The sequence below is a fragment of the Cajanus cajan genome, chromosome 1, assembly GCF_000230855.2.
Source record: "Cajanus cajan strain Asha chromosome 1, NIPB_CcT2T_4, whole genome shotgun sequence".
Taxonomy (NCBI): domain Eukaryota; kingdom Viridiplantae; phylum Streptophyta; class Magnoliopsida; order Fabales; family Fabaceae; genus Cajanus; species Cajanus cajan.
This window is the reverse complement of record NC_138517.1, coordinates 57,499,432-57,527,187: the sequence shown is the minus strand read 5'-3', so window position 1 is coordinate 57,527,187 and position 27,756 is coordinate 57,499,432. Positions and strand designations below refer to the sequence as shown.

Genomic DNA, 27,756 nt, shown 5'->3' with positions numbered 1-27,756 from the left:
GGGTGACCTAGGCAAAAGTTAGGGTTACAAAAAATAAACAAAAATAAAGGTCCGCTAAAACGCCACAAAAGGGTGTTTTAGGCAAAAATAAGGACAATCAAAAAACAAAATAAATCCATGATGGTACCATGAACCGAATTCAAAAAGAAAGGTTCAAGGGAAGTTATCTAAGTTGTCAAATCACAACGTCAATAAACAAAGATTTTCTTAACTTCATAAATGTTTAATCAAACAAGCCTAAACACATAAGCCTACCTTGGCCAAACATTCTTACAAAAACCATTTTTGAAAAATAAATCCCTTCTAAAACACAAACTTCAAAACAAAAATATCTTTCCCTTCTTTTCTCTCTTGTCCCAAAAGATTTTAGAATAATCTAGTGGAAGCATGGAGAAATAAATCATCACTGATAATGGATCCAATCTAAATAACAAGATGGTGGAAGAACTGTGCCAAGAGTTCAAGATCCAACACCACAACTCTTCCCCATACCGACCAAAAATGAATGGGGCAGTCGAGGCAGCCAATAAGAATATCAAGAAGATAGTACAAAAGATGGTTGTCTCATTCAAAGACTGGCATGAGATGCTACCCTTCGCTCTCCATGGTTATAGGACTTCAGCACGTACATCCACAGGAGCTACTCCATTTTCCCTTGTTTATGGAATGGAGGCAGTTCTGCCTGTTGAAGTCGAAATACCTTCTCTGAGAGTAATCATGGAAGCAAAACTTTCCGAGGTAGAATGGGTTCAAAGCCGGTATGACCAGTTGAACCTCATTGAAGAGAAACGGCTGAACGCCATATGCCATGGTCAAGCCTATCAGAGGAAGATCAAAAAGGCTTTTGACAAGAAAGTCCACCCTCGAGTCTACCATGAGGGAGAGTTGGCAATGAAGAAATTACTACCAACTCAAAAGGACAAAATCGGAAAGTGGGCCCTAAATCACGAAGGACCGTACATGGTAAAACGAGCTTTCTCAGGAGGAGCATTGATCCTCACAAACATGGATGGAAAAGAACTTCGATACTTAGTCAACACTGACGTGGTAAAGAAGTACTATGCTTGAAGACGTTGCTTGCATAGGCCCGCTAGGATGAAAACCCAAAAAGGGCGTCCTAGGCAAAAGTTAGGGTAAAATAAAAAGCCCGCCAGTACAAGGGTACTAGGCAAAACAACGGCAAAATCATCCCCGCTAGGATACGTCCTAGGCAAAAGTTAGGGGCAAAAGAATAAGATGTAAAAGCAAAGCAAGCAACGATCGCTTGAATCGAAAACCGAAAGGCGATTCAAGTGATTATCTTCTAGAAGCAAGCATCTTGCAGCATTTACACTCCTGGCTCAGGCCGAAGCAATTAGGGGAACGTAAAGAGCAACAATTACAGATATAATTGTTAAGCCCAATGTATATAGCCTACCCTGGCCAGCCATTCTTCATAAATTTCCTTCTGTATATCTTTCTGTAAAAACACTTGCGAATATCAATAAAATATCTATTCATTTCTTTTCTCTCTTGACCATGTGATTATGCCTCTAAATTGATGTTTCAAAAATTGTACGAAACTCTCTTAATAATCGGTCAAATAAAGAAAATTGGAGGGGTTCCTATAAAATCCATAGATCTCCTGCATAAAGGCTCATAAAAATACTCCCTCGCGTCAATGACAGAAAGTCCTCCAAGAAGAAGAGGATAGGGAGAGCCACTCACTTTTCTAAATAAATGAACAAAAATAAAAAATTGTATTGCATGCATCACACATATTAGTTGCACATTCAAAGACCTTATCATGAGGCAATTACATAAAATAGAAAAATAGAAAATTGCTTGTGTATGACAGCAGCAAGCAAAATGCAAAGATTCAGAAAATCAACAGCATCATACAGAATAACTGAGCCTGGAGAGGCTTGCCGAAAGAATACTCTCAAAATAACTGAGCCTGGAGAGGCTTGCCGAAACAATACTCCCACAGAATAATTGAGCCTGGAGAGGCTTGCCGAAACAATACTCCCACAGAATAACTGAGCCTGGAGAGGCTTGCCGAAACAATACTCCCACAGAATAACTGAGCCTGGAGAGGCTTGTCGAAATAATACTCTCTCAGAATAACTGAGCTTGGAGAGGCTTGCCGAAAGAATACTCTCAGAATAACTGAGCCTGGAGAGGCTCGCCGAAATAATACTCCCTCGTCATACAGAATAATTGAGCCTGGAGAGGCTTGTCGAAATAATACTCCTTCAGAATAATTGAGCCTGGAGAGGCTTGCCGAAATAATACTCCTACAAAATAATTGAGCCTGGAGAGGCTCGCCGAAATAATACTCTCTCATAATAACTGAATTTAATTTCTTTAGCACTTTTAATTTCTGTACAGCAAAAGCCAAAAACATAAAAAAAGGCAAAATACAGAAAAAGCCAAATCAGAAGAAAAGGCAAAATACAGAAAAAGCCGAAAATGAAAAAAGGCAAGGATATAGAAAATCCAACAAACAGTTTGTACAGAATAACTAAGCCTGGAGAGGCTTACCAAAATAATACTCCACATCCTCCATAGTATGCAGAATAACTGAGCCTGGAGAGGCTCGCAGAAATAATACTCCCCAGAGGGAACCTCAGCTCAAGCTCACGGAAAAATCCCAGCGAGAGCTATCAAAGCAAAATCGACAAAATTCCCAATGGAAGTACGATCTCCCAAGCAGAATATCCAAGTCAAAGGACTTAAACTTCCTCAGTGATGATAGCTCTCCAACTCAAGTGTTGAGTGAGGCTAAGCCTGCAGAGGCTTCATAAATAATACTCTGGGATACATAAGATCCCTCATTCCCCAATCGCCTACTCAGAGGCATCCCTGCAAAAGGAGAAAAATCAAAAAAAATATCAATAAATATTCCCCAAGCGGAATGCGGCATCCAGCCAAGCACCAAACATCAAGGTTATTTGCCTAACAGAAGAGGCCAGTCAAGAAATGAATGACAAAATCCCCAGTGGATAACAGCCTACACAGAGGCAGCAAAAATCAGAAAATCCAAAAGAGATACCCGAATAAGGACAACCGGGATACTCCACCTACGTCAAAAGGACGTCAGCCAAACATAAGGCATCGCTCAAAGAGAGAGCATCTGTGTCTACACCTCAAGGAGTCAAAAATTCCCCATGGGTACCAACAATGCAATGCAAGTTGGGGCACAGAAACCTATGAATGACTGCACATCCCCTAGACGGATCCCTGCGTTATCCAGCCCTCAGCGGCACAAAATCAGAAAAACAAACCGTCGAAGCAGCATTGTGGACTGTGGAGACAAACTATACTCAACTGCTGAATGTTAAGAGGCAGGACCTGGAGAGGGTAAACTCACACTGCTGAATGTTAAGAGGCAGGACCTGGAGAGGGTAAACTCACACTGCTGAATGTTAAGAGGCAGGACCTGGAGAGGGTAAACTCAACTGCTGAATGTTAAGAGGCAGGACCTGGAGAGGGTAAACTCACACTGCTGAATGTTAAGAGGCAGGACCTGGAGAGGGTAAACTCAACTGCTGAATGTTAAGAGGCAGGACCTGGAGAGGGTAAACTCACACTGCTGAATGTTAAGAGGCAGGACCTGGAGAGGGTAAACTCAACTGCTGAATGTTAAGAGGCAGGACCTGGAGAGGGTAAACTCAACTGCTGAATGTTAAGAGGCAGGACCTGGAGAGGGTAAACTCACACTGCTGAATGTTAAGAGGCAGGACCTGGAGAGGGTAAACTCAACTGCTGAATGTTAAGAGGCAGGACCTGGAGAGGGTAAACTCACACTGCTGAATGTTAAGAGGCAGGACCTGGAGAGGGTAAACTCAACTGCTGAATGTTAAGAGGCAGGACCTGGAGAGGGTAAACTCACACTGCTGAATGTTAAGAGGCAGGACCTGGAGAGGGTAAACTCAACTGCTGAATGTTAAGAGGCAGGACCTGGAGAGGGTAAACTCAACTGCTGAATGTTAAGAGGCAGGACCTGGAGAGGGTAAACTCACACTGCTGAATGTTAAGAGGCAGGACCTGGAGAGGGTAAACTCACACTGCTGAATGTTAAGAGGCAGGACCTGGAAAGGGTAAACTCACACTGCTGAATGTTAAGAGGCAGGACCTGGAGAGGGTAAACTCAACTGCTGAATGTTAAGAGGCAGGACCTGGAGAGAGTAAACTCACACTGCTGAATGTTAAGAGGCAGGACCTGGAGAGGGTAAACTCAACTGCTGAATGTTAAGAGGCAGGACCTGGAGAGGGTAAACTCACACTGCTGAATGTTAAGAGGCAGGACCTGGAGAGGGTAAACTCAACTGCTGAATGTTAAGAGGCAGGACCTGGAGAGGGTAAACTCAACTGCTGAATGTTAAGAGGCAGGACCTGGAGAGGGTAAACTCACACTGCTGAATGTTAAGAGGCAGGACCTGGAGAGGGTAAACTCAACTGCTGAATGTTAAGAGGCAGGACCTGGAGAGGGTAAACTCACACTGCTGAATGTTAAGAGGCAGGACCTGGAGAGGGTAAACTCAACTGCTGAATGTTAAGAGGCAGGACCTGGAGAGGGTAAACTCACACTGCTGAATGTTAAGAGGCAGGACCTGGAGAGGGTAAACTCAACTGCTGAATGTTAATAGGCAGGACCTGGAGAGGGTAAACTCAACTGCTGAATGTTAAGAGGCAGGACCTGGAGAGGGTAAACTCACACTGCTGAATGTTAAGAGGCAGGACCTGGAGAGGGTAAACTCACACTGCTGAATGTTAAGAGGCAGGACCTGGAGAGGGTAAACTCAACTGCTGAATGTTAAGAGGCAGGACCTGGAGAGGGTAAACTCACACTGCTGAATGTTAAGAGGCAGGACCTGGAGAGGGTAAACTCAACTGCTGAATGTTAAGAGGCAGGATCTGGAGAGGGTAAACTCACACTGCTGAATGTTAAGAGGCAGGACCTGGAGAGGGTAAACTCACACTGCTGAATGTTAAGAGGCAGGACCTGGAGAGGGTAAACTCACACTGCTGAATGTTAAGAGGCAGGACCTGAAGAGGGTAAACTTAGCTACCGAGGTTGTCAGGAGCGCCGAGGTATGCAACAACCTGGAGAGGTTACTCAACAATTTTCCACCGGAAGACGCTACAAGTCAGAAGGTCGGCGCATCACCCGGACAATTGGGTCAACTCCTTTACTTGTCAGCCGGTACACCAAAAGGCCGTCCGACTAAGTAAAGGGGGGGCAGCTGTAGACCCCTAAAATTGTCCGGGTCGGAAATAAAGCTTGAAGACTCTCGAAGACTGAAGGAAGATCAGCCAGAAGGACTCCTAGAAGGCCCTAGGAGGGTTCTCTGTAGGTCTAGAGGTCTTAGAATAGCTCAAAATAAGGAAGTGGAGGGAATGAAGCCCAATACGGCCGTACTGAACTTAATACGGCCGTATTGAAGCTTCAATACGGCCGCCGTGAACTCAATACGGTGTATTGAAGTTTCTGAAACTTCAATACGGCCGTACTGAAATCAATACGGCCGTATTGAAGCTTCAATACAGCCGTATTGAACTTAATACGGCCGTATTGAAATTTCTGAATTTCAATACGGCCGTATTGAACTCAATACGGCCGTATTGAAGTTCAAAAATTTCAATACGGCCGTATTGCTTCTGTAGGCCGTATTGCGCCTATTCCCTATAAATATGACGTCAATTGGACGTCATTCCACACTTTTTCACAGAGTTTCAACCCTCTCCTTGAGTATTCTGGGGTTTTTGAGCAGTGTTCTGCCCTAGAAATCACTCGGAGAGTTGATCCGACAAAGTTCTTGAGCCCCGAGCCATTTTGCTTGAGGATCGAACCTAGTCGAAGGGAAATCCTCCGGATTTCCATAGTCAAAATTTTATAGGAGGGAGCGAGCGGGCTTGTAGAGCGAGGGAACGCCAAAAAGCTTCCCATTTTTACGAAATATATAAAAGCACGCTTCAAAGGTTTTCTTCTTAAAATCCTTCCTTTTACTGCTTTCTGTTTGTATATTTAACTGTCATCATGTAGATAGTTAATTTATAATCGCTTATAATAAATAGGGGTAATTTAGTAATTTTACGCTGTTATTTTAGAAATAATCTGTCATAGGGAACCCGAAAGGGGCGCTGTGGGGTGCTAACACCTTCCCCACGCGTAATCGACTCCCTTACCCAACTCTGGTTGTAATGACCAAAGTTGATTTATAAAATCAATTGCCTTATCCCTTTTTCCAATGTTTTGAGTAAAACATTGGTGGCGACTCCACGAACCCTCCTTTTACGAAAACCACTAATCCATAGAGGGTCCCGCTTGGGATTAATATGGATGGGTGAGACTTTTAATAAATAAATTGGATAAGATCGACAAGGTCTCAGTTTGAGAACAAGTCGTTCTAATAATCCAATACATTTTCAAAACTAAAATAAAAAGCGAGCTCGACCGTCTTCGCGACCGCCGAGGCCCGTTTGGGCCGGTGGCGACACACAAGACAAGATTAAACTAGGTCAAGGAAGAACAAACCTAAGAAAGGTTCTAGAGTAGATGCACAAAACCAAACACTCAAAAATAGGTGAGCTGAAAATTCCTTTTAATGACTCCAAAACAAGTAGAAACCGAGAAGAACAAATTGAGAAATTAAACTCCTTAATTTGGCTTTTACTTTTCAAATTAGGTTTAGCATATTTTTTTTTTTAAATTCACTTTTGATTTTGAACTTTTCTTTTTTTTCTTTTTTTTTTAAATCTTAGGAGTTGCCTTTTTCTTTAAAAGAACCTCACAAACTCTCGGTCACACCTTAAGTGAAACACCAAAACCGAATTCAAATTGAAATTCAAATGCCACACAAATTAGTTCAAAATGTAATGAACATGTGACATGCTTTTGTTGCTTGGTTGGTTTATGTAGCACATGCACGGTTTTGGCTCCAATTTTCAAATTCAAATTACAATCCTAACACAATTTTTCAGCACACACCAATGATACAAGATCAAACACTCACGGATTGAAGAATTTTTGTGTAAGACATTTTTTTCAAAATTTTGGAAGCCTAAAATTCTAAGAAAACTACTAATGATCTAATAGTAGTTTATGAACTCAAAAATGAAACAAAAATTCATGAGCTTATACCAAAGAAAAGAAATGGATCTCGGCCAAATCCAGAAAATGGTTTCAAGGTGCAAATCAAAAATCAAGGATCAACAAGCATAGCTAAGATAGATGAACATAAAAGAACTACACAAACCTACTAGACATGGATTTAAAAATAAAAGACTCAAGCATTTAAATGACCGAATAAGATGCAAAGATGACTCAAACAAATTCAAAGGCTATTAGGCAGAAAATTCCTAATTAAGCACAAGAGAATGGAGCATGATTCATGGAAGCAATTCAAAGTAAAATGCATATATGAATCACTCAAGCAAATCCAAAACTAGATCCATCAATTTTAAGACAAGAAAATAGATCTAGGAAAGAATCAACTCTAAAATGACATGAACTCAAACATTGAACAATAAGAACACAAGATGACAAGTTGAACCACGGATCAAAATTCAAGAAGATGACTTATCTCTTGAAGACCGAAGCTCTTGATACCACTTGATGAGGTTCCACTTGGAAATCCTCAAGAATTCCCTCAATGCTCCTCGGTTCCTTGGAAGATTGACAAGGAATGGAGGCTCCAAGAAGCTCCAATGTGACTCTAGCTTGCGTCTAGCTAAGTCCGGAAGAAGGAATGCTTTCCTAACTCTACAAGGAGAGGATCTCAAGTAGGGTAGAGTTTAGGAGAGTGACTTTCGGATAGGCAATTTCTATGGTAAGAAATCTCATCAATATATCATCCAAAAGTATCCTACAATCCGGTCATACAAGTATTTATAATAGAAATTAGGTTAAGGGTTTAAGTTGGGTTCACCTAGAGTTAAGTAAAACCATGGTATGGTTAACTTAACTCTAGGCGCCAAAATTTGAATTCTAAAATTCAAATTTTGGTGCCAACCGGCCACCTCCCCATGTGCACTCATTTGGCATGTAATTAGGAAGCTATTTGAGTTGCATTTCGGATCACACCTTGTGCATGTGTAGCACATGGCCGAAATGCACTCCAAATGTGCTTCTAATTACATGCTAATGGAGATTCACATGTAACCTAATTAACCCTAAATTCACATGACCTCTAAATGACATTCCTACACTACTAGGCCGAAAATACAAGGCCCAAAAGAAATACATGGCACTAAGGCCCACTCCTATGCTAACCCTAATCTAATGGGCTTGAAACAAAGCCCAACAAAATAAAGTAGTGGGCTTTCCTTGGGCTTGGGCCCACTCTTCATGCATCATCCTTGTCATGGCTCTAGTAGTTGGGCCCTTAGTCCATGGGCCTCCTCCATCAATGATTGTGAAGAATATGACCCAACAACACCAATTTCTCATCCAATAGGTCAAAAGGCATTGAAAAGAAAGAGTAAAGTAAAGGTTGACGAAACATCTTCCAACAAAAAGGAGCTGGATAATATGACAAAAGCAATGTTAGAAAGAAGTGCTACAGTAAAGAAATAGGTTGAAGCGAAGGAGACGACTAACTTTAGTGCAATGTATGACATTCTCATGAAGGACACATCTAGGATGACTAAGAAGCAACTCAAAGATCACGAATTGGCTTGTAATTTTATTAGGCGTAAATTAGGAGAATAAATACAATTGTAATTTTAATTATCGCAAATTAGACTAGTTTTATTGTAATTGAATTTAATTTGTTGCAACTATTTTCTCACTTATGCTTATGAAACTAGTTGTTATAACTAGCCATTGCAAACTAGCCATTTTTTATGACACTATATAATTGATACACATTTGTTGTATCTCATTATCAAAACCTACTTGTCTTTTTTCCTCAAAATCTATTTGTTTCTTCCTATTCTCTCCCAAAGTTAACACTTTAGTTTACCACAAAATGGATTTCGATAGAGACTTTGATGCTTTGTTTGAGCAAGTTATAGATGAGGAACTTGAAGACAACACCGACGAACAAATAATGAGAATAGCACTTGAGATGCAACAACAATCTGACAACACTACTCGTCGAAGGAAAAAAAAGAATGATGATTGATCGATGTCCTGAAGAAGGGCACAATCGATTGTTCAATGATCACTTCTTTGAGAATTCAGTTTAGACAGATGCTCAATTTCGACGAAGATTTCGAATGTAAAGGCACGTGTTCCATAGAATTGTAGAAGCCCTTGGTCATTATGATGATTATTTCCTGATGAGGGTTGATGTAACTCAAAAGAAGGGTCTTTCACCATTTTGGATGATATTTTCTCAATACATTGACCTTTAATTTCAATGGTCAGATCGTCAAAATTATTTATTTAACAAGAGATATTATCATAACAAAACTACTGCCCAACGCGTTAGACCCCTTAAGGGTTTTTTGTTTCGCTCTAGTAGACCTTTGTCCTTGGTTTGGGTACCCTAGACGAAATTGGGTGCCTACAATAAGGTAGAGTTCAGAGAGGCTTGAATGTAAAATAATATTTGGGTAGTGGCTTGAAGAGGCCAATCATAGAACACTTGTTGTAGAGCCTAGAGAGGTTTGACTGTAAAAGAATACTTGGATAGTGGCTTGAAAGGACTAGTGAAAAAACACTTGTTGTAGAGCTTGGAAAGGTTTGACTGTAAAAGAATACTTGGATAATAGCTTGAAGAAACCAGTCAAAGAATACTTTTTGTAAAGCTTGAAAAGGCTTGACTTGAAAAGGCTAGTCAAAGAACACTTGTAATAGAGCTAGAAGTGGCTTGGAAAAAAATACTTGTAACTTTAAGAAAGTTAGTGGAATTCAATATAATTGGATTGAAAATTGGATGTACGTAGTCTCTATGTTTGAGAAGAACCAGTATAATTTTTCATCGTTCTTTTGATTACTTTTTCAACACTTCATGTGTTGCGGATACTACTTCACACTCTTGTGAAAAGTACGAGTTTTTGATATTCACTATTCAGCTTCCCTTCTAGTATTTATCTTTTCTCCACAAACATATTATTATTAACATTAATAATATAATTGATAAATTAATACTAATAATATATTAATAGAAAAATGAATAATTTAATAAATATAAATATATATTGAATATACATATGGGTAGAATTGTAATGCATCATCACTAATCAGTGTGAAATTTTTATACTGTTAACTAATTAAAAAATTACTATTTATATAACTTTTGAGATTATTAGTGTGCAAGTTAATAACTTACAATAAGTTATAATTTGTGATTAAATAACAATGAAAAACTATTTTATATAGTCGGTGCATAATTTTTTTTATCAATATAAATATCTTAGAAGAATGTTAATTAGAAATATAAAATATAAGTATTGAGCATCTAACTTATATATTTTAGTTACTAAAATTTATATTTATATCATATACTTTTAAACTAACTTTATTTAACGTATTTAAATCTTACCTAATATATTTATATTTTTATAAAGTATACTATAATGTATACTAATTTATATTTGTCAAATTATTAGTTTATATATATATATATATATATATATATAAATAATATATATAAATTTTTTATTTATTAGTAATACATATATATTATTTGATACATAAACAAATAAGGATAATATATGTATCATAAATAGGTTAATAATGAGTTATATATACTTTTAGTATTTGTAAAATGAGTTATTTTTAATTTAGTTTCTATAAGTTATTTTTTTTTTCTTTTAGGATTGATTTTTTTTTTAATTTCTAGTATCATGTAATAATTTTTAACATTTTTTGTGTTCATCTTATGGTGTGTGATCGTGGCACTTACAATTATATTTTATATTAAGTTAGTGTGCGAGACTTTAAAAAAATTTATAAATCGTAAAAACATATATTACTTATCTACATTAAAATAAACATTATAAATAAATAATAATAACTTTAAATTTTTAAAGAGATAAAAATAAAAAATTATAAAAATTAAAATTAAAACATATTTATTTTATTTAAATAAAAAATATAATTGTGATTCTATAATAAATTCTTATTATGGGTGGTTTCAGATTATTTAATATTTGCCTCAAATCTAAGAGGGTCCCATACGTTAAATAAAATTTATTTAATAAAGTATCAAGTAATTTTAAAATGTTATAGGCTTTACTTAATATATTTTTTAATTTAATAAAATTCAACATGTAATAACCACACGTTAAAAATTGTACACTTCTAATATTAGGACAATCTTTGAGAGTGATCAAGTACGGAAAATGAAGTAAAAGTTACCGGCATTGTTTCTTGCGAAAAACCTCACGAGAGAGAGTATACGAAAGGAGAGCTTTCAATTTTTTGGAGGCTGGACCAGGTTTTAGAACACCATAATGCTCACTTTTCAAACTAGGGCATTCTCTTCCACCCTTTGAGCACCATCCCCCAAAAGAAAATTGCCCACGATGCCTCTTCAAAAGTTCTCTATCAATTTTGTCTAGAACAGGGTCATTTTTCTTGAATTTTCTTGCAAATGGACGGTTGCTCAACACCATTTTCCTATAATCTTTGAGCCCTAGTGTCCTTGGGTGTTGTCTTGGAGGGTAATCCCAAGCAACGAAGTGTAGGTCACTATTTGCTGTGGTGTTCTTGTAGTCCTTGGAGTTGCATATAACCGTTTGGAAATACCCTTCTGGGGATGACACGAAGTTTGTGTAGTAGAGGAGAAGGGTCCTTGGCAAATTTTCCCACCCAATGATGCAATACTCTGCGAATGATCTTGATAGTATTGTCCAAGCTGAACCTGAATTTGGAAGATTAGTGATAGCATCAAGTTAGTTAACTAATATTTAAAATTTTACCAAGAAAGGTTATGCATGCTTGGTTAGAAGTATAATACAATGTAATAATCATATTTATAGGAAATAAAGTATTTAATATACTAATATTTAAAATGTTACCAAGAAAGGTAATAATGCATGCTGCGTTAGAATGTATAATACAATGTAATATAATTATATTTATATGAAATGAAGTATTTAATATATTTAAACATATTTTAAAAGCTTTGAAATGTTAAAGGAATCTACTAATATAACATATTGTATTAAACATCTCACATTCTCACATTGACTAAAAATATATATGACTAAAATATAATATATAAATAGAAAATGATCATCATTTTATAATAATTTTTTTAATATTAAGTTAGATTTACAACTTATTTTCTTAAGATGATATATAATTATTGTTAAATTTATAAATTACTCAGAATTATCATATTATTTACAAATGTTTAATCATACAAATTTACGTTCAAAATATCTAATTCATATATGTTGAAAATTTTATATTAATTAGTGGTATGAATAAAATAAATAGAAAACAATTATTACCAAATAAACTAATTTCATAAAATTGAATTAGATTTCAACTCATGAGAATTTGTCCTAGTAATTAATCATTATTATTAAGCTTAACAAGTCATCTGCAGTCTTAAACATAAATCGAGTGTGTTAAAGATTTCTTGTTAACTAGTTGTTCCTGCGTGAGAACACTTGTCTCCTTACTTCTTTCTTAGCTGCCTTCGAGTCTTTCCGAGTCTTCCGTGCCGACCGAATTACTAACTCCGAATGGTGGGGAGGGTACCTGCAAAGGCACTCCGACGATCAAGTCAGTGTTCGGTTTAGAGCAATAAATGTGCTAGTGGGAATAGTAACGTACCTCATTTATGTCACACCACCTGTATATTTATAGTGACATATGTGGGCCTGATGGGCCTTCATCCTTGGGAAATGGGTAATACATGATTTAACCTTAATCCTGTCTTAATCTAGTATGGTAATTAATGCCAAGTAGGCAGTTGGTTTGCCACGTGTTTATCATAGGCTCTTTCTTCAGGTTCTCGGCCAGACTTAGGGCCGAAGGGGTGTTCGGCCAGGCTTGGGGCCGAAGGGGTATTCGGCCAAGCTTGGGGCCGAAGGGGTGTTCGGCCAAGCTTAGGGCCGAAGGGGTGTTCGGCCAAGCTTAGGGCCGAAGGGGTGTTCGGCAAAGCTTGGGGCCGAAGGGGTGTTTTGAATAGTTTCATACCCCTTCTCTGGGTTTTTGGCTACTCACGAGACCGAGGGAGTGCTCGGCCAAGCTTGGGGCCGAAGGGGTGTTCGTCCAAGCGTGGGGCCGAAGGGGTGTTGTGTTTCATTCGGCTAAGGCATTCCTTTCGGTCTATTTCCTGTCCTGAGGGGGCAGTTGGTGTGGTTCCTTGGTTCGGGCCCCCCCTCTCGGCCCATCGTCCGACCGAAGGGGTGCCAATTGGTGCGTTTCATTAGTTTGGGCGCCCCTTTCGACCTATTGCATGACCGAAAGGGTGCTTACTAGTACACTACCCCCCCCAAGCCCAAGGATGCAAGACGAAGGGGTTTTACACTTAGAGGCTCGGGGAGATTTAGGGTTTAGAACGTAGGGGGTTATGCATTTTTGGGGAGTTGTGTCGTCAAGATAGTGACCGTTGCATGTTACCGCCGCCTTTGGGTTTCGTGCCTAGGGTTGTGTCCTTTGGGGCTCAGGGGCATTTATTGTGAGCCTTTTGGGTGGCCTCGAGTAGTCTATATAAAGTGTTGAAGTGGGGTTTCATTTTTCAAGCTTTCTCTACACGGCCTCTGTATATTTTCTTCACTGAGCCGAATACTCCCAAAAGGTTGGTTTTTGTTTTTTATCTATTGTGTGATAATGGCCACCGAAGGTGTCACCTTGTCATCAGGGTCCTCGGCCAGCGATGGGGGTTCGGCCCAAAATCCGGATGCCGAGATGTTGGCGTTTAACGCCGAAGTAGAGGCGATTGGGGGTCTTAGTGAGTCGGGCCCCGAGCGAAGTGGGGAATCGGGGAGTTCCTCTGGGTCGGAATTGCCCGATGCCGAAATGAGTCCCGGGGATTATAGGCAAAAATTTCCCCCCTGTGAGGTCCCCGGGTACGACTGGGTTGATGGTGAAGTGGCGGCCTACTTCTCCCGTTTTCATGAGAGGGCTGCCGTGATACGCCTCCTTGGCCTTTGCACGTTGGGCCGATGGGAAGGTTGGGACCCTTATCCGATCATGCTTCGACGATGCCGGGCCGAAGGCCCTGGGGAGCTCGATCTGGTTTTCCTTGCGAAGCGGGAAGGTCAGGGGGATTTCTTTTATATGTACGAGTGTTTCTTCCGGGAGTTAGGGATGTCGCTCCCTTTTGATGATTTTCAGATGGGGGTCCTCCGTGTATTAAACGTAGCTCCGACCCAGTTGCACCCGAACGCGTGGGCTTATATGCAAGCGTTTCGGGTGTTATGTAAATATCATTATGTAGAGCCGACTGTAGGTTTATTTTTACATTTTTTCTGTACGCGTCCGTCTAATAAAACCGTGAAGTGGTTGTCGTTGATTCGGAATCCTGACCGACCGTTGTTGACGCCCTTCACATCGTCCTTTAAGGACTTTAAAGCAGGGTTTGTGAAGGTGATCATAGACCCTGTAGTCGGTAGAAATTATTTTTACGATGCCGACGGGAAGCCTCTTTTTCCCTTCTATTGGACTCGTCAACCTCGGAAGTATGATGACTTTCCTGAGGATATGATGACCGACGCCGAGCTGTCGGCTTTAAGCGTTCTTAAGGGATTGCCGAAGTGCATCCCGTCTCGGTTCCTGGTGCTGCTTCCCAAGTCGCCTCGGCCTCGTTTTGAGCTAGAGGGTATGTGTTGTTTTTATTTGCTGTTGCTCGTGCTTGTTAGGTTGATTTGTGACTTGTTGTATTTTTGCAGGTTGGATGGCGCAGCAAGGGTTAGGCTTGTCTTATCGGCAGCTGATGAGGAACAAGGCTCCGGCTGGGTCCTCCGCCGAAGATCATCGTAGTGTCTCGATTGATCCTCAGCCGCAGGTCATGGAGGCCCCCCGACCGACGCCCCCTGTCATTGCTCTTCCCGATCCAAAGAGCAGGAAGAGAAAAGACAAGGGGAAGAAGAAACCTGATGCGGCTGGTCCGGAAGGCTCGCGGCCAAAGCAACGCAGGGTCGAAGGTCCTTCGTCGGATTTGGCGGTCCCTTCGGCCATTGTGGCTAAGGACTTTTTGTCCGAGGAGATCCGGCCGGCAAGGGTGATGTCATCAGATCTTCTGTCGGCCCAAGGTCACATGATGCTGGACGCGGCCACTCCCTCGGCGCAATGGGCCATGGCATGTGAGTTACATGTCCGAGCGACGACTATTTTTAGAAAGATGGCTTTGGAGCCGATGGGCGAGCTGCATAGTCTCCAGAAGAGTTTGGAGGACTCTAAGGCGGCCCTTCAAGAATCCCTCTCGGCCCAAGAGGCGCTCACAAGTGACAAGGCTGCATCTGATGCTGAAATTGCCCGGTTGAAAGGGGCTTTATCGGAGATGGAGGCTCGGGCCTTGGCGGCTGAAGAAGCAAGAGTCCGAGAGGCGGAAGAGGTTGCTGCTCGGGAGGAACAATCCAAGGCCGAGGCAGAAGCTGCAATGGCCGCCTTCCGGGCCGAGTGCGAAGGCAAGATCGTGAAGGAGCACGAGGAGGGGTTTTGGCATGCCGTTCGGCAGGCAACCCACTTCGGCGCTTTTCCCCCTGACTTTTCTTTCGAATTGAGCAAGGACTTCTTTCAGGGGGAATTCATGGATTTTGCCGAGGCGCCGGATAACCTTGAGCCGGATGATGCGGCCCCACCCCGATCGGCCCCGGCAGAGGATCCTGGAACCACTCTGAATGATGATGACGAGACCGAGCAGACCACCAATGCTGACTAGGCAGCCTCTGTTTTGGATTCATACATCTGTTTTGTTGATGGTGTATATGGATAGGGTATATTTTTTGTTTCTTTTTTGATTCCTTGGGCCGGATGAGCCATACTCGATTGTACCCCCCCGGCCATGAGCGCCGCTTTTGAATTGAATGAAGTTTTAGTTCTTATTTGGACTTTTTTATACTTGCGCATTTAAGTAGACGTTGTGCTTTCAAATGAATCGGTTTTTCTATGGAGATTTGCTTCCATTTGAACGATAAAGTTGAGATGTCTTTCAGCCGGGTGAGGTTTGCTTGGGAGGGAATTATTGAATCATCCTTAACCGATCCACATGGTTCGTGAGGGAACACGTGTTCGTCCTTAACCGAGTTAAGGTACTTGGGAGGGGACAAGTGTTCATCCTTGGCCGAACGAGGTAGTTCAGGAGGGAATGTTACTTCGTCCTTGCCCGAGTTAAGGTACTCGGGAGGGAATAAGCTTTCGTCCTTGACCGAGTTAAGGTACTCGGGAGGGAATTGATTGTTCATCCTTGGCCGAACGAGGTAGTTCGGGAGGGAATGTTACTTCGTCCTTGGCCGAGTTAAGGTACTCGGGAGGGAATTGATTGTTCATCCTGGGCCGAACGAGGTAGTTCGGGAGGGAATGTTACTTCGTCCTTGGCCGAGTTAAGGTACTCGGGAGGGAAGTGATTGTTCATCCTTGGCCGAACGAGGTAGTTCGGGAGGGAATGTTACTTCGTCCTTGGCCGAGTTAAGGTACTCGGGAGGGAAGTGATTGTTCATCCTTGGCCGAACGAGGTAGTTCGGGAGGGAATGTTACTTCATCCTTGGCCGAGTTAAGGTACTCGGGAGGGAAGTGATTGTTCATCCTTGGCCGAACGAGGTAGTTCGGGAGGGCATGCATGATTTAACTTGTAATTAAATTGGGCAAATGAATGATTCGAAAGAGCTTGTTTCATTGATATGGTGCCTCGTTAAAAACCTTTCCCAGGAAAACCTCTTTCACATTTTTATAGAGGGCAAAACCTGAGGAAGGAAAAGAGTACACCGAAACAATTACATACTATTTAACTGAAATAATGTTTCAAATGCGTTGCGTTCCATGTTCGGGGAATAGCTTTTCCCGAGAGCTCTTCCAACTTGTAGGCTCCGTTTTTCAAGTTATGCATTATGCGAAACGGGCCGTCCCAATTAGGTGCAAGTTTGCCCTGAGCCTTGTCTTTTCTTGCTTCTCCGGTAGTTCGCCACACGAGATCCCCAGCCTGAAATTCCCTTGGTTTTACTTTGGTTCGAACTTTCTTTGCTAACCTGGTGCGACATGCCTCCATATTGATGAGAGCTCGGTCTCGGATCTCTTCCACCAAATCCATCTCAATGTTGAGTGCCTCCCGGTTGGTGTCTTCATCGAACTGTGTTCGCCTTAGTGAAGGTTCCCCCACCTCAACCGGGATCATTGCATCTGTGCCGTAGGTCAGCCGGAAAGGGGTCTCTCTGGTTGAACTCTGTGGGGTGCACCGGTATGCCCATAGGATGTCCGGTAAGTGATCCGGCCAGGATCCCTTAGCTTGTCCAAGTCGTCGTTTTAACTCCTTTAAGATGACTTTGTTTGCCGCTTCAGCCTGCCCGTTGGATTGGGGATGTTCGACCGAGGTCATCTTATGTTTGACACCTAACTCGGTCAAAAATTCATTGAAGCGTCGATCGGTGAATTGTAGACCATTATCTGTTATCAAGGCGTATGGGATTCCGAAACGTGTGAGGACATTCTTCTAGAAGAACTTTTGGACATTGTTGGCCGTAATAGTAGCCAACGCTTCTGCTTCGATCCACTTAGTGAAGTGATCTACAGCCACTACCAGGAATTTCACTTGTCCCCTACCCGGCGGGAATGGTCCGAGAATGTCCATGCCCCAAACAGAGAATGGCCATGGAGTGGTTATAGGATGGAGCTCCTCTGGAGGTTGATGCGTCAGAGGTCCATGTTGTTGACACTGCCTGCAATGTTGTACAAACTTAGCACAATCGGTTTTCAAGGTGGGCCAGTAGTAACCGGCCCGAATCACTTTTGTTGCGAGAGTCCGGCTTCCCGAATGAGTTCCGCACACTCCTTCATGAATTTCTCGGAGAACATAGCTTGCCTGCTCGGGAGTGAGGCATTTCAACAAGGGGGAGGAAATGCCTCGCTTATACATTTCTCCGGCAATCAACGTATACCGCGCGGCTGTGGTCCTCATTTTCTTCGCTTCTAGGGGGTCTTCGGGCACTTCCCCTGTCCGAAGGTGGTTTACTATGGCATCCATCCAACACGGGCTTCCCTGATCAATCTTCAGGCATTCAGTTTCATTGATGCTCGGGCTAAGTAACTGTTGTTGTATCACGCTACGCAAATGGCTGGTTTTCTTGCTACTAGCGAGTTTAGCTAGTTGGTCAGCCCTAAGGTTGTGTTCCCGGGGAGTGTGCGTGACTCGGACCTCTTCGAAGTTGCTTTTTAGCTTATGGAAAGCATGAAAGTATAATAGCAAAGTCGGATCTTTGATCTGGAAAGTGCCGTTAACTTGCCCGGTTACCACTTGTGAATCGCTAAAGCACTGGAGCTTAGTGATGTCGAGTTCGGCGGCCAACCTTAGTCCCGCGAGAAGGGCCTCGTATTTTGCTTGGTTATTAGAGGCTTTGAATCCAAACTGCAATGATTGTTCTATTATTATTGTCCCCGGTCCTTCCAAAATGATACCGGCGCCGCTGCCGTGTTGGTTGGACGATCCGTCCACGTGTAGTGTCCATGAGTGTGGCTCTGGGGTTACCGGCGAAGTGAATTCGTTGATGAAGTCGGCCATACATTGCGCCTTGATGGGTCCCCTTGGCTCAAAACGAATATCAAATTGCGACAATTCGATGGACCAAGCAACCATCCTTCCGGCCAATTCGGGCTTTCGTAGGACTTTTGCAATGGGGCTATCTGTTCGGACCAGTATCCTGTGACTTTGGAAGTAGTGTCGGAGACGCCGGGCTGTATGCACAAGGGCGAGAACGGTCCTTTCGAGATGTTGATACCTCGTTTCGGCCTCTTGTAAGACCCTGCTGATGAAGTATACCGGCCTTTGCTCTGTTTTTTCTTGCACTAATACAGTGCTGATGGCTTTATCTGAGACCGAAAGGTACACTATCATGTCCAGCTGAGGGTCGGGTTTGGCAAGCAACGGTGGAGCAGTTAGTATCGTCTTGAAGTTTTGGAAAGCGGATTCACATTCATCGGTCCACTTAAACTTGGTGGCTTTCTTTAGTAGGGACATAATGGGTCTGGATCGGTCAGCCATGCAGGGCAGGAATCGGGCTAGGGAGGCGATTCGTCCGGCTAAGCGTTGCACTTCCTTTACATTAAGAGGGCTTCTCATATTGATAACGGCCTGACACTTATCCGGGTTGGCTTCTATGCCTCTCTTTGACAACATGAAGCCGAGAAATTTTCCCCCTGCTACTCCGAAGGTGCATTTAGCTGGGTTCAATCGCATGTTGTGCCGCCTTACCTCGTCGAAAATCACTTTCAGATCTCTTAAATGATCAGCGGCGGAGTTGGATTTGATCACCATATCATCCACGTAGACCTCCAAACACCCCCCAATTTGTTGAGAAAAAATTTTGTCCATGAGGCGCTGGTATGTGGCCCCTGCATTCTTCAAGCCGAATGGCATTACCTTGTAACAGAAATTAGCTGAGTCTGTGATGAATGCGGTCTTGGTTTCGTCTGGGGGGTACATCGGTATCTGATTATACCCCGAATATGCATCTAGGAAACTTAATCTCTGATGACCGGCCGCTCCATCGACCAATGCGTCGATGTGGGGCAGGGGGGTAAGCATCTTTTGGGCATGCTTTGTTCAGATCCGTGTAGTCTGTGCACATTCGCCACTTCCCATTGGATTTTTTAACCATCACCACGTTGGCCAACCATGTGGAGTACTTAACCTCCCTTATGAATCCGGCTTGAAGTAATTTGGCAGTCTCTTCTTTTATCGCTTGAGATCTATCTCCCCCCATTTTTCTCTTTTTCTGGGCGATAGGCTTGGCATCTCGGCAAACCGAGAGTCTGTGGCAGTGGAAGCTAGGGTCGATGCCCGGCATATCGGCTGCTGTCCAAGCGAACAAATCTGAATACATCAACAAGACTCGTTTAATGTTTTCCGCGTCGTCATCTGTTAATTGGGAACTTAGGTATGTAACTTGGTCCTCCACCTTCCCGAGCTGGAAAGGGACTGTCGTTTCCGTCGGCTCAACCCTATGTTCGTCTTCTATTCTGGGATCAAGTTCTAAGTCCTCAATTTTGCATTGACCAATATCTCCAATGACATTGACGTCTCGGCGTCGGGTCGTCTTCGGAGTCGGTTGTACCTTTAGACTGGCCAGGTAACATTCGCGGGCTGTCTTTTGATCGGCGTGCAATGTAATGATCTTGCCTTCTTCCAACGGAAATTTCATTGCTAAGTGAGGGGTAGAGACGATGGCTCTAAGCCTGTTCAGGAAAGGTCGACCTAAGAGGATATTATACGACGTGTTAGCGCTTACCACAACGTACCGTATTTTTATCCTTCGTCTCTGTTGGTCGTCTCCGAAATAGGTGTACAGATCTATTGTTCCCCTTGTGTCCACTCGTTCACCGGAGAATCCCACCAAAGGTTCATCGTAAGGCGTCAATTCCTGTTCGGGGATGCCGAGCTGTTCAAAAGTTTTCCAGTATAAGATATCAGCCGAGCTTCCCTGATCGACAAGAGTTTTTCTTACAATGCAGTTATTAATTTCCACACTGATGACCATGGGGTCGTCTTGCACTGGGTCGACGCCTTGAAAATCCTGATCAGTGAATGTGATAGGGGGCATACGAATAGCAGCTGCCCGTCCTATGGTGTTAACCGATTTGATTGCCCTTAGGTGTCTTTTCCGGGCCGAGGAAGAACTCCCTCCTCCGGCGAAGCCTCCCGCAATGGTGTTTATAACTCGCCTGGGTTGGTTTCGGTCTCGCTGTTGAGTGTTTCTTTCTTGAGACCTGCTGCATTCACGGGATCGGTGCCTTGGGGGTGCTCGTTCTCGATTCTCTCTTCGGTCCTCCTCCCTGCCTGTACGATAACTGTTTCTCATGTTATCTCCTCGAACAAAATTTTGGAGATGTCCGGCTTTAACGAGATCCTCAATACGATCCCGAAGGGCGGAGCACTCTTCAGTAGTGTGTCCTCTATTCCTGTGGAATTGACACGCCTTGGATGTGTCGGCGTGAGGCGGGGTCATGGCTCTTCGGGGAACAGCTAGTACTTCCGTAGCTAACGCCTGTTCCAACACCTTGGCCCTACTCGTGTTAAGCGGTGTGTATTGCATGTACCTTGGACCTCTGTTATTCTTCTCTCGGTTGGTGGTGTCTCGGGGACGAGGTCTGGGGAGCTCCTTGTCACTTTCTTTTTTGGCGAGAAACAAGTCGGGTCGGTTTTGACTTCTAAATTCAGCCAATTCCTCCATCTGCATGTATTTCGTGGCTCTTTGTCTCAGGTCGTCAAGGTCTCGGGGTGGTTTTTTACACAAGCTATTGACGAATGGGCCAGGTCGTAATGCTGTGGTTAAGTGATGCATGGCAACGGCTGGGTCCAAATCGCGAATAGATAGTGTCATTTTTCCAAACCTCTCCATGAAAGTTCTAAGAGGTTCCTTCTTCTCTTGGCGAATGTTGACCAACGCGATCAAGGTGAGTTGGTGCGGACGGCTCGTAGCGAATTGTATCACGAAGCGGGAAGACAAGGACGTGAAAGAGTCCACGGTCCCGGGTGGAAGCCTGGTAAACCAGTTGAGTGCCGGTCCCTTTAAGGATGTGGGGAAGACTTTGCAAAGAATAGCGTCCTCGTCTGTGTATAAGCCGACCTGGGTGACGAAAACATCCAAATGCTCTTCAGGGTCGGTGGTTCCGTCGTATTTTTCCAGGGTCAGGTTTTTCCAATTGTCGGGCAAACGAGCCCCGGCAATTTCTGGCGTGAATGGAGTCCTTCCCTGTCTTCGTTGTTGGTCTTGCGTTGTCGCTGGTCCACCTGATGGGCGAGGAACATTGACTTCCTTATACCATCCAGACGATTCACCTTGGTCCCGGGTCGACTGGTTGCGTGTATCGTGCGACGGGTGCCATGTCCGATTATCGCTCCTGAGCTCGGCATTTTCTCTTCTCAGGGCCGATAATTCGTGAGCATCTTTTTCTCGAAGCCTCCTGAGTTCCATCATTTCGGCCTTCAGTTGCTCGATGGCCGATGACGGATTAGGCTGTTGAGACCGGTCCACGTATGACTCTTCCATTCCATCTTCGTTCTGATTAGCTTGTTGCCTAGGATTGTCCCGGGGCATCCCGTAGGGGTATTCTGTGGCAACGTTCTCTTGCTGACTTCTCGTAAGTACCATCTCGCTCCGGGGTCGAAGACCGTTCTAACTTCGGGGTCGAAAACCGTTCTAGCTTCGGCCCCACGGTGGGCGCCAAAATGTTCCTGCGTGAGAACACTTGTCTCCTTACTTCTTTCTTAGCTGCCTTCGAGTCTTTCCGAGTCTTCCGTGCCGACCGAATTACTAACTCCGAATGGTGGGGAGGGTACCTGCAAAGGCACTCCGACGATCAAGTCAGTGTTCGGTTTAGAGCAATAAATGTGCTAGTGGGAATAGTAACGTACCTCATTTATGTCACACCACCTGTATATTTATAGTGACATATGTGGGCCTGATGGGCCTTCATCCTTGGGAAATGGGTAATACATGATTTAACCTTAATCCTGTCTTAATCTAGTATGGTAATTAATGCCAAGTAGGCAGTTGGTTTGCCACGTGTTTATCATAGGCTCTTTCTTCAGGTTCTCGGCCAGACTTGGGGCCGAAGGGGTGTTCGGCCAGGCTTGGGGCCGAAGGGGTATTCGGCCAAGCTTGGGGCCGAAGGGGTGTTCGGCCAAGCTTAGGGCCGAAGGGGTGTTCGGCCAAGCTTAGGGCCGAAGGGGTGTTCGGCAAAGCTTGGGGCCGAAGGGGTGTTTTGAATAGTTTCATACCCCTTCTCTGGGTTTTTGGCTACTCACGAGACCGAGGGAGTGCTCGGCCAAGCTTGGGGCCGAAGGGGTGTTCGTCCAAGCGTGGGGCCGAAGGGGTGTTGTGTTTCATTCGGCTAAGGCATTCCTTTCGGTCTATTTCCTGTCCTGAGGGGGCAGTTGGTGTGGTTCCTTGGTTCGGGCCCCCCTCTCGGCCCATCGTCCGATCGAAGGGGTGCCAATTGGTGCGTTTCATTAGTTTGGGCGCCCCTTTCGACCTATTGCATGACCGAAAGGGTGCTTACTAGTACACTAGTAAAATATAAAAATGAAGTATATAAGTGAACAAAGTGATTTTAAACTTTTAAGCTTAAACTCACTAACATGGTAATAATTGAACTCATACACTGCGTGAAAAACACAGCATATGGCAGAGCAAACAAACTACACTAAAGTGCCACTGGTGAATGGTGATGAGTAAGATAGATGCTAAAAGGTTGGATAATTAAACATCCTTATTTAATCCTCATACATTAATTAGTTACTTTACAGATCACAAATGGAGCCCATCACTAGCTTCTTTTAAGCCAACATTTATGTTTTCTTACAATGGCAATCAAATATGTCATTATTTTATTACAGTCATGATGGCAGGGACCTAGGGCACATCTTGTTCTGCAGCTCTCTAATAATACTTACCGACAGTGACAACATATAACATGATTAAATTGTTTGGATGAGAAATCACGTGGGTCGGAATTTAAAGAACAAATACAGTTAAAGGAAAAATAACTTTGATCATATATAAAAATTTTACAACTTATGTGAACATATAATGCATATAAGGTTCCACACAAAAAAAAATAAAAAAAAATAGGTCCAGTACACTGAGAATTATTCTGGATAAGTTTCATTAAAAATATTTTCAAAATAAACAAGTAAATAAACTTTAGTTTATACACAAATTACTTTTTTTTTAAATAATACTAAAGATTTTTTACAAATTAATTTATCATAAACTAATTTTATTTTATAAAAAAATTATTTTAATTTTTCTTTTAATTATTTTCTACTATAAAAGCACTTCTTGATAAATTTATTCCAAACGAATTCTCTCCCAAACTATTCATCTATGATCCACAAGCTCTTTCACGAAAGAGCGTAAAATATGGAATTATCGAAGACACGCATTGCCTAAACGACAAATACTGATAGCACCCTCTCTACGAGCCCAAAACACGCGAATTGCAAGGCCAAGAAAGCAATACTTCCTCAGTTCTTTTTTATGGATTGATTTTTTAAGTATTTTTTTTTTCTATTTATTTATTTTTTAAAATTTAAATATTAATTATATTTTTATGTATTTTTTAATTTTTAAATAATTTACACATGACAACTAATGCATTCATTATGAAATAAAAAAATAAAGAAAAATTATACTAAAAATATTAAAATCATTTTATAAAAAAAATGAACATTTATTATATTTTTATCTGTATACAATATCTTTAAATGAGTATTATAAAAAAAATGAAAGTAGTGTGAAGGAAGAGATAGGAAATGTGCATCATTTATATCATATTATCATCATTAACATAATGTCCATGTGCAAACCGTACAGCATCACATGTCTTCGGGAATTGACATTTCGAATTTCCAAATTTTCCGAGGTAACAAGGTTTCCGGGTGCATATGAGTTTCTTTATATATTTATTTATACTATTATATTTGGTGGGTGTGAGATATGTGTTCTTATTTTTTTATCTTTTCAATATTGAATATACTTATATCTATTTTATATTTGTTTTAACATTAATTAAATATTTTTTTAAATATAAAAATAAAAATTTTAATATAAATAGTAATTATAAAATTATATTAATTAAATTCTATTTAATATAAATTAAAATCAAGACAGTTTGAATCCTAGTTTATGTGCCACACGATCACATTAAAAAAAAAATAGAAAGAAAAACTTGGTATTTTCTGTGCCACCTTTGAATTCTCACTCATTTCTTTACCATGTATTCAGGTCTTCTGTAAAATTTTCCTTCTAGTTCACTTCAATTTCAGCGTCATCCATGTAATAATCATCATGCCACTGACTAGATTCGTGATTTTGGTAGGTATATGTGTATCAAAGAAGTTGTGATATTTCTTTCACTCAGCGAACCATAACATTAGGCAAAGTTCTAGAAGCACATTATGCATATTCCGAATATGTTTAAATACAAATTAGGTGTGTCTTTAGAGTTTCTTTATTAAAAATAGAAAATATTTATTTTAGAGATATTTTAAAATTTGTATTTAAACACGCTCATTATATATTCTCACGCTAGCACAACCAAAATAATTTACCTTCGAGACAAATGACCCCTAACCAAAAAAATTGGACATTTTGGAAGTAATTAATTGAATCTAGAGAATTCATGATGGAACCCTTGACCTCTCACGTAGTTTTTGACGAGTGTTAGACTCCTGGTTTCTATTTTATTATTCGGCACAAATTTGATATTGATCTTATAAAAAAATTGTTTTATTTGTTATAACATTATCTAATTTGAGGGGTTCAAATGTTAAACCCAATTATATAGAACGCTAACTAGATTCTTCTATAGGTTACAATATTAATCTCACCGGGTACAGAAGGAAAATAAAGTAAGTGTTATATCTCTTGTATATACTCTAATAAAAATCCGAAGATTTAATTACTAATTTAATTCTTATATTTTAAAATATATTATTCGTCCAAATTTTTATACATACATTTTTTTTAACTTACTTTAGTTCTATGTGTACAGTTTTTAATTCATTTTAGTTCTAAATATTTTGGATACCAAAAACTAACACGGATTAAAATTATATGTATAGAAAAAAGTAAAAATAAGTAGTTTTTTGAAGTAGAAATAAACTATATCTAGATCAATCAATTAAATAATTAAATCAAATGATTAGAATTTGGCATCAATCCATAGTTAATGCCAAAATCTTAATTTTAGTTAAAAAAAAAATCATCACAAAAAAATTACTGAGATAGTGTACCTTAGATTTGCCTAAATATAAAATAGACCCAACAGATCAAAATAAACTATGACCTTGATGGACGAACCATGGGAAAACGAGTATCCTATGCAGATTAATTCAGAGGATCACATGCTCTGTATAAGACATTTAGTACTTAAATATTTTACAAGAAAGGTAAACTAAAAATGCATGGTAATTGGATACATGCAACACAAAAGCAGCAGAGTCATAAAAATAATGTTAAAGGTTTGAAGGAGGAAAACACACCTGTATAGAGTTTAAAAGATGTTGGGATACTCCTTTGCTTGGTGGCCATCCAAATATGTGATTTCTTGAGGCTATACAGCCCTGGATCTATAATTATTGGCTTCCCTCTCTTGTACCTGAAAATGGGTATAAAAGGTTAAAATTTTGGGTTAAGACAGAAAATCTTGTACCTAAACAAATATATATACAACTTGGTGCTTACAGTTTCCAACCCAATTGACTGCTATGGTGGATGAAATTGATATGCCTTGGAACATGAGAAAAAGCTTGGATCATATCTGCAAATTGGAAATTTTCATTCATTTAACTTTGAGTCAATCATCATGATATGAAATCACCATTGGCAACATTGTTTCACAAACTCAATCATAATTTTGAATTTCACTCCACATCAAAAAATTTGATGCCATAAAATCATTACAACAATAAAGAAAAATGCTAGCCATATGCCCTTCACATACTCTTATGAATACACTTCACCTGATAAGTTAAAATTTAATCAAAATCATAAATTTGATATGTCTCGTGTCATATTTTAATGACCTTTTATTTATTCTGATCCTGTAATTTTCAATAAATTTAAATCAATAAATGAATGTGTTAAGAGAGATGTGTTATTTTTTTTTTCTTCAAATCTATAAAAACTATAACGACAATAACAATTTGAAACTGAGACATTGTGTGCTACTAGTAATAATAATTAGAATAATTGAAATGTTTTATGGAAAGTAAGAACAAATCGAATGATCCAAATCCAATTGGCATAAACATTAAAGGCCACTCACCATACCATCTTGTGTAACCAAGGGATAATCAGAGGCACTAAGATTAATGAACCAATCCCATTGACAAGTCCTAAGAAGCATGGCCATAGCATGTAGAGTGGTAGAAATCATGGTTGGTCCTCTATAAGTGACCAAATTACGTTTCCCCACAACCCAAACATTCCCCAATTGACCAAAAACAGGGTCCTTGGCCACATATTCAACCACATCCCTATGCTCAGCCTCTGGTGCCCCATAATCCAAATGAATCAAATAGTAGTTCCCAGGATGGTACAAAGCCTTCATCAACCTTTTGAGCTTCCCAGAATCTCCTTTGGAAGCAGATATCAAGTAGGCAAATGTAACTGGGTATGAATTGGTGGCATTGGTGGTGTTGAAGAAGCTCATAGAAGGCTTGAAAGTGGAGTTGGGTATGGTTATGGTTAATCTTGTGGGAATGAAAATAAGAAAGAACAATAGTGAGGTTAGAATGAAAGAAACAAGGAAAATTTTGATGGACATTTTATGAAGGGGTAGTTAAATGGTTAACACCTGGGGCTTGTGTGGAGAGTGTATATATATATGGGAGTGGAAACCGGGAAGTGTGTGGTTAACATAGTTTTGGATTCTTTTCTTTGAAAACAAGGTTGAAACTTGTCACAATTAAGGGTGGGTATATGGACCGCGGACCGGTCCGTAAGTCCGCGGACTTCACGGATAATGGACCCATTTTTTTTAATCCGTATAATCATACGGACTTTTTAGGTCCGGCCCGTTTAGTCCGCGGATTTTGCGGATTTAATCCGCGAGCCCGCGGATTACCCGTTTAAATGTGGACTCAAATTTTATTATTGAAGATGCTTGATTATATTTGATAGATGTAATTGGACTTACAAATATTT

The 27,756-nt window shown here is 41.1% G+C and overlaps 1 protein-coding gene across 8 annotated transcripts; it reads right to left on the bottom strand.

Moving 5' to 3' along the window:
- Positions 1-933: 933 nt before the first annotated feature.
- LOC109794222 (beta-glucuronosyltransferase GlcAT14A) lies at positions 934-27,596 on the bottom strand. Of its 8 annotated transcripts, XR_014428320.1 has the most exons (6): positions 26,881-27,517; positions 26,293-26,368; positions 26,091-26,206; positions 11,294-11,798; positions 2,524-2,844; positions 934-2,362 (listed from the first exon to the last, which is right to left on the bottom strand). XR_014428320.1 is itself a non-coding variant. In XM_083061253.1 (5 exons), the coding sequence occupies exons 1-5, from the start codon at positions 27,374-27,376 to the stop codon at positions 2,829-2,831; spliced, it is 1,209 nt and encodes a 402-aa protein (XP_082917379.1). In that variant the 5' UTR covers positions 27,377-27,517; the 3' UTR covers positions 934-2,828. The 8 variants fall into 8 exon arrangements, 5 of the variants coding, with proteins under 5 accessions (XP_082917379.1, XP_082917378.1, XP_082917381.1 ...); XM_083061253.1 differs by having other exon boundaries at positions 934-2,844; XM_083061252.1 differs by lacking the exons at positions 934-2,362; positions 2,524-2,844 and adding an exon at positions 5,366-8,506 and having other exon boundaries at positions 26,881-27,521.
- Positions 27,597-27,756: the final 160 nt, after the last annotated feature.

What these genes read in the sequence shown, in the direction of transcription:
- LOC109794222 (XM_083061252.1), bottom strand. Translation starts at nt 27,376, where the DNA reads ATGTCCATCAAAATTTTCCTTGTTTCTTTCATTCTAACCTCACTATTG. An exon ending in TCCCTTGGTTACACAAGATG is followed by an intron (nt 26,369 to 26,880) that starts GTATGGTGAGTG and finishes TCCAATTTGCAG; the next exon opens with ATATGATCCAAGCTTTTTCT. An exon ending in ATCTTTTAAACTCTATACAG is followed by an intron (nt 11,799 to 26,090) that starts GTGTGTTTTCCT and finishes TTCCAAATTCAG; the next exon opens with GTTCAGCTTGGACAATACTA.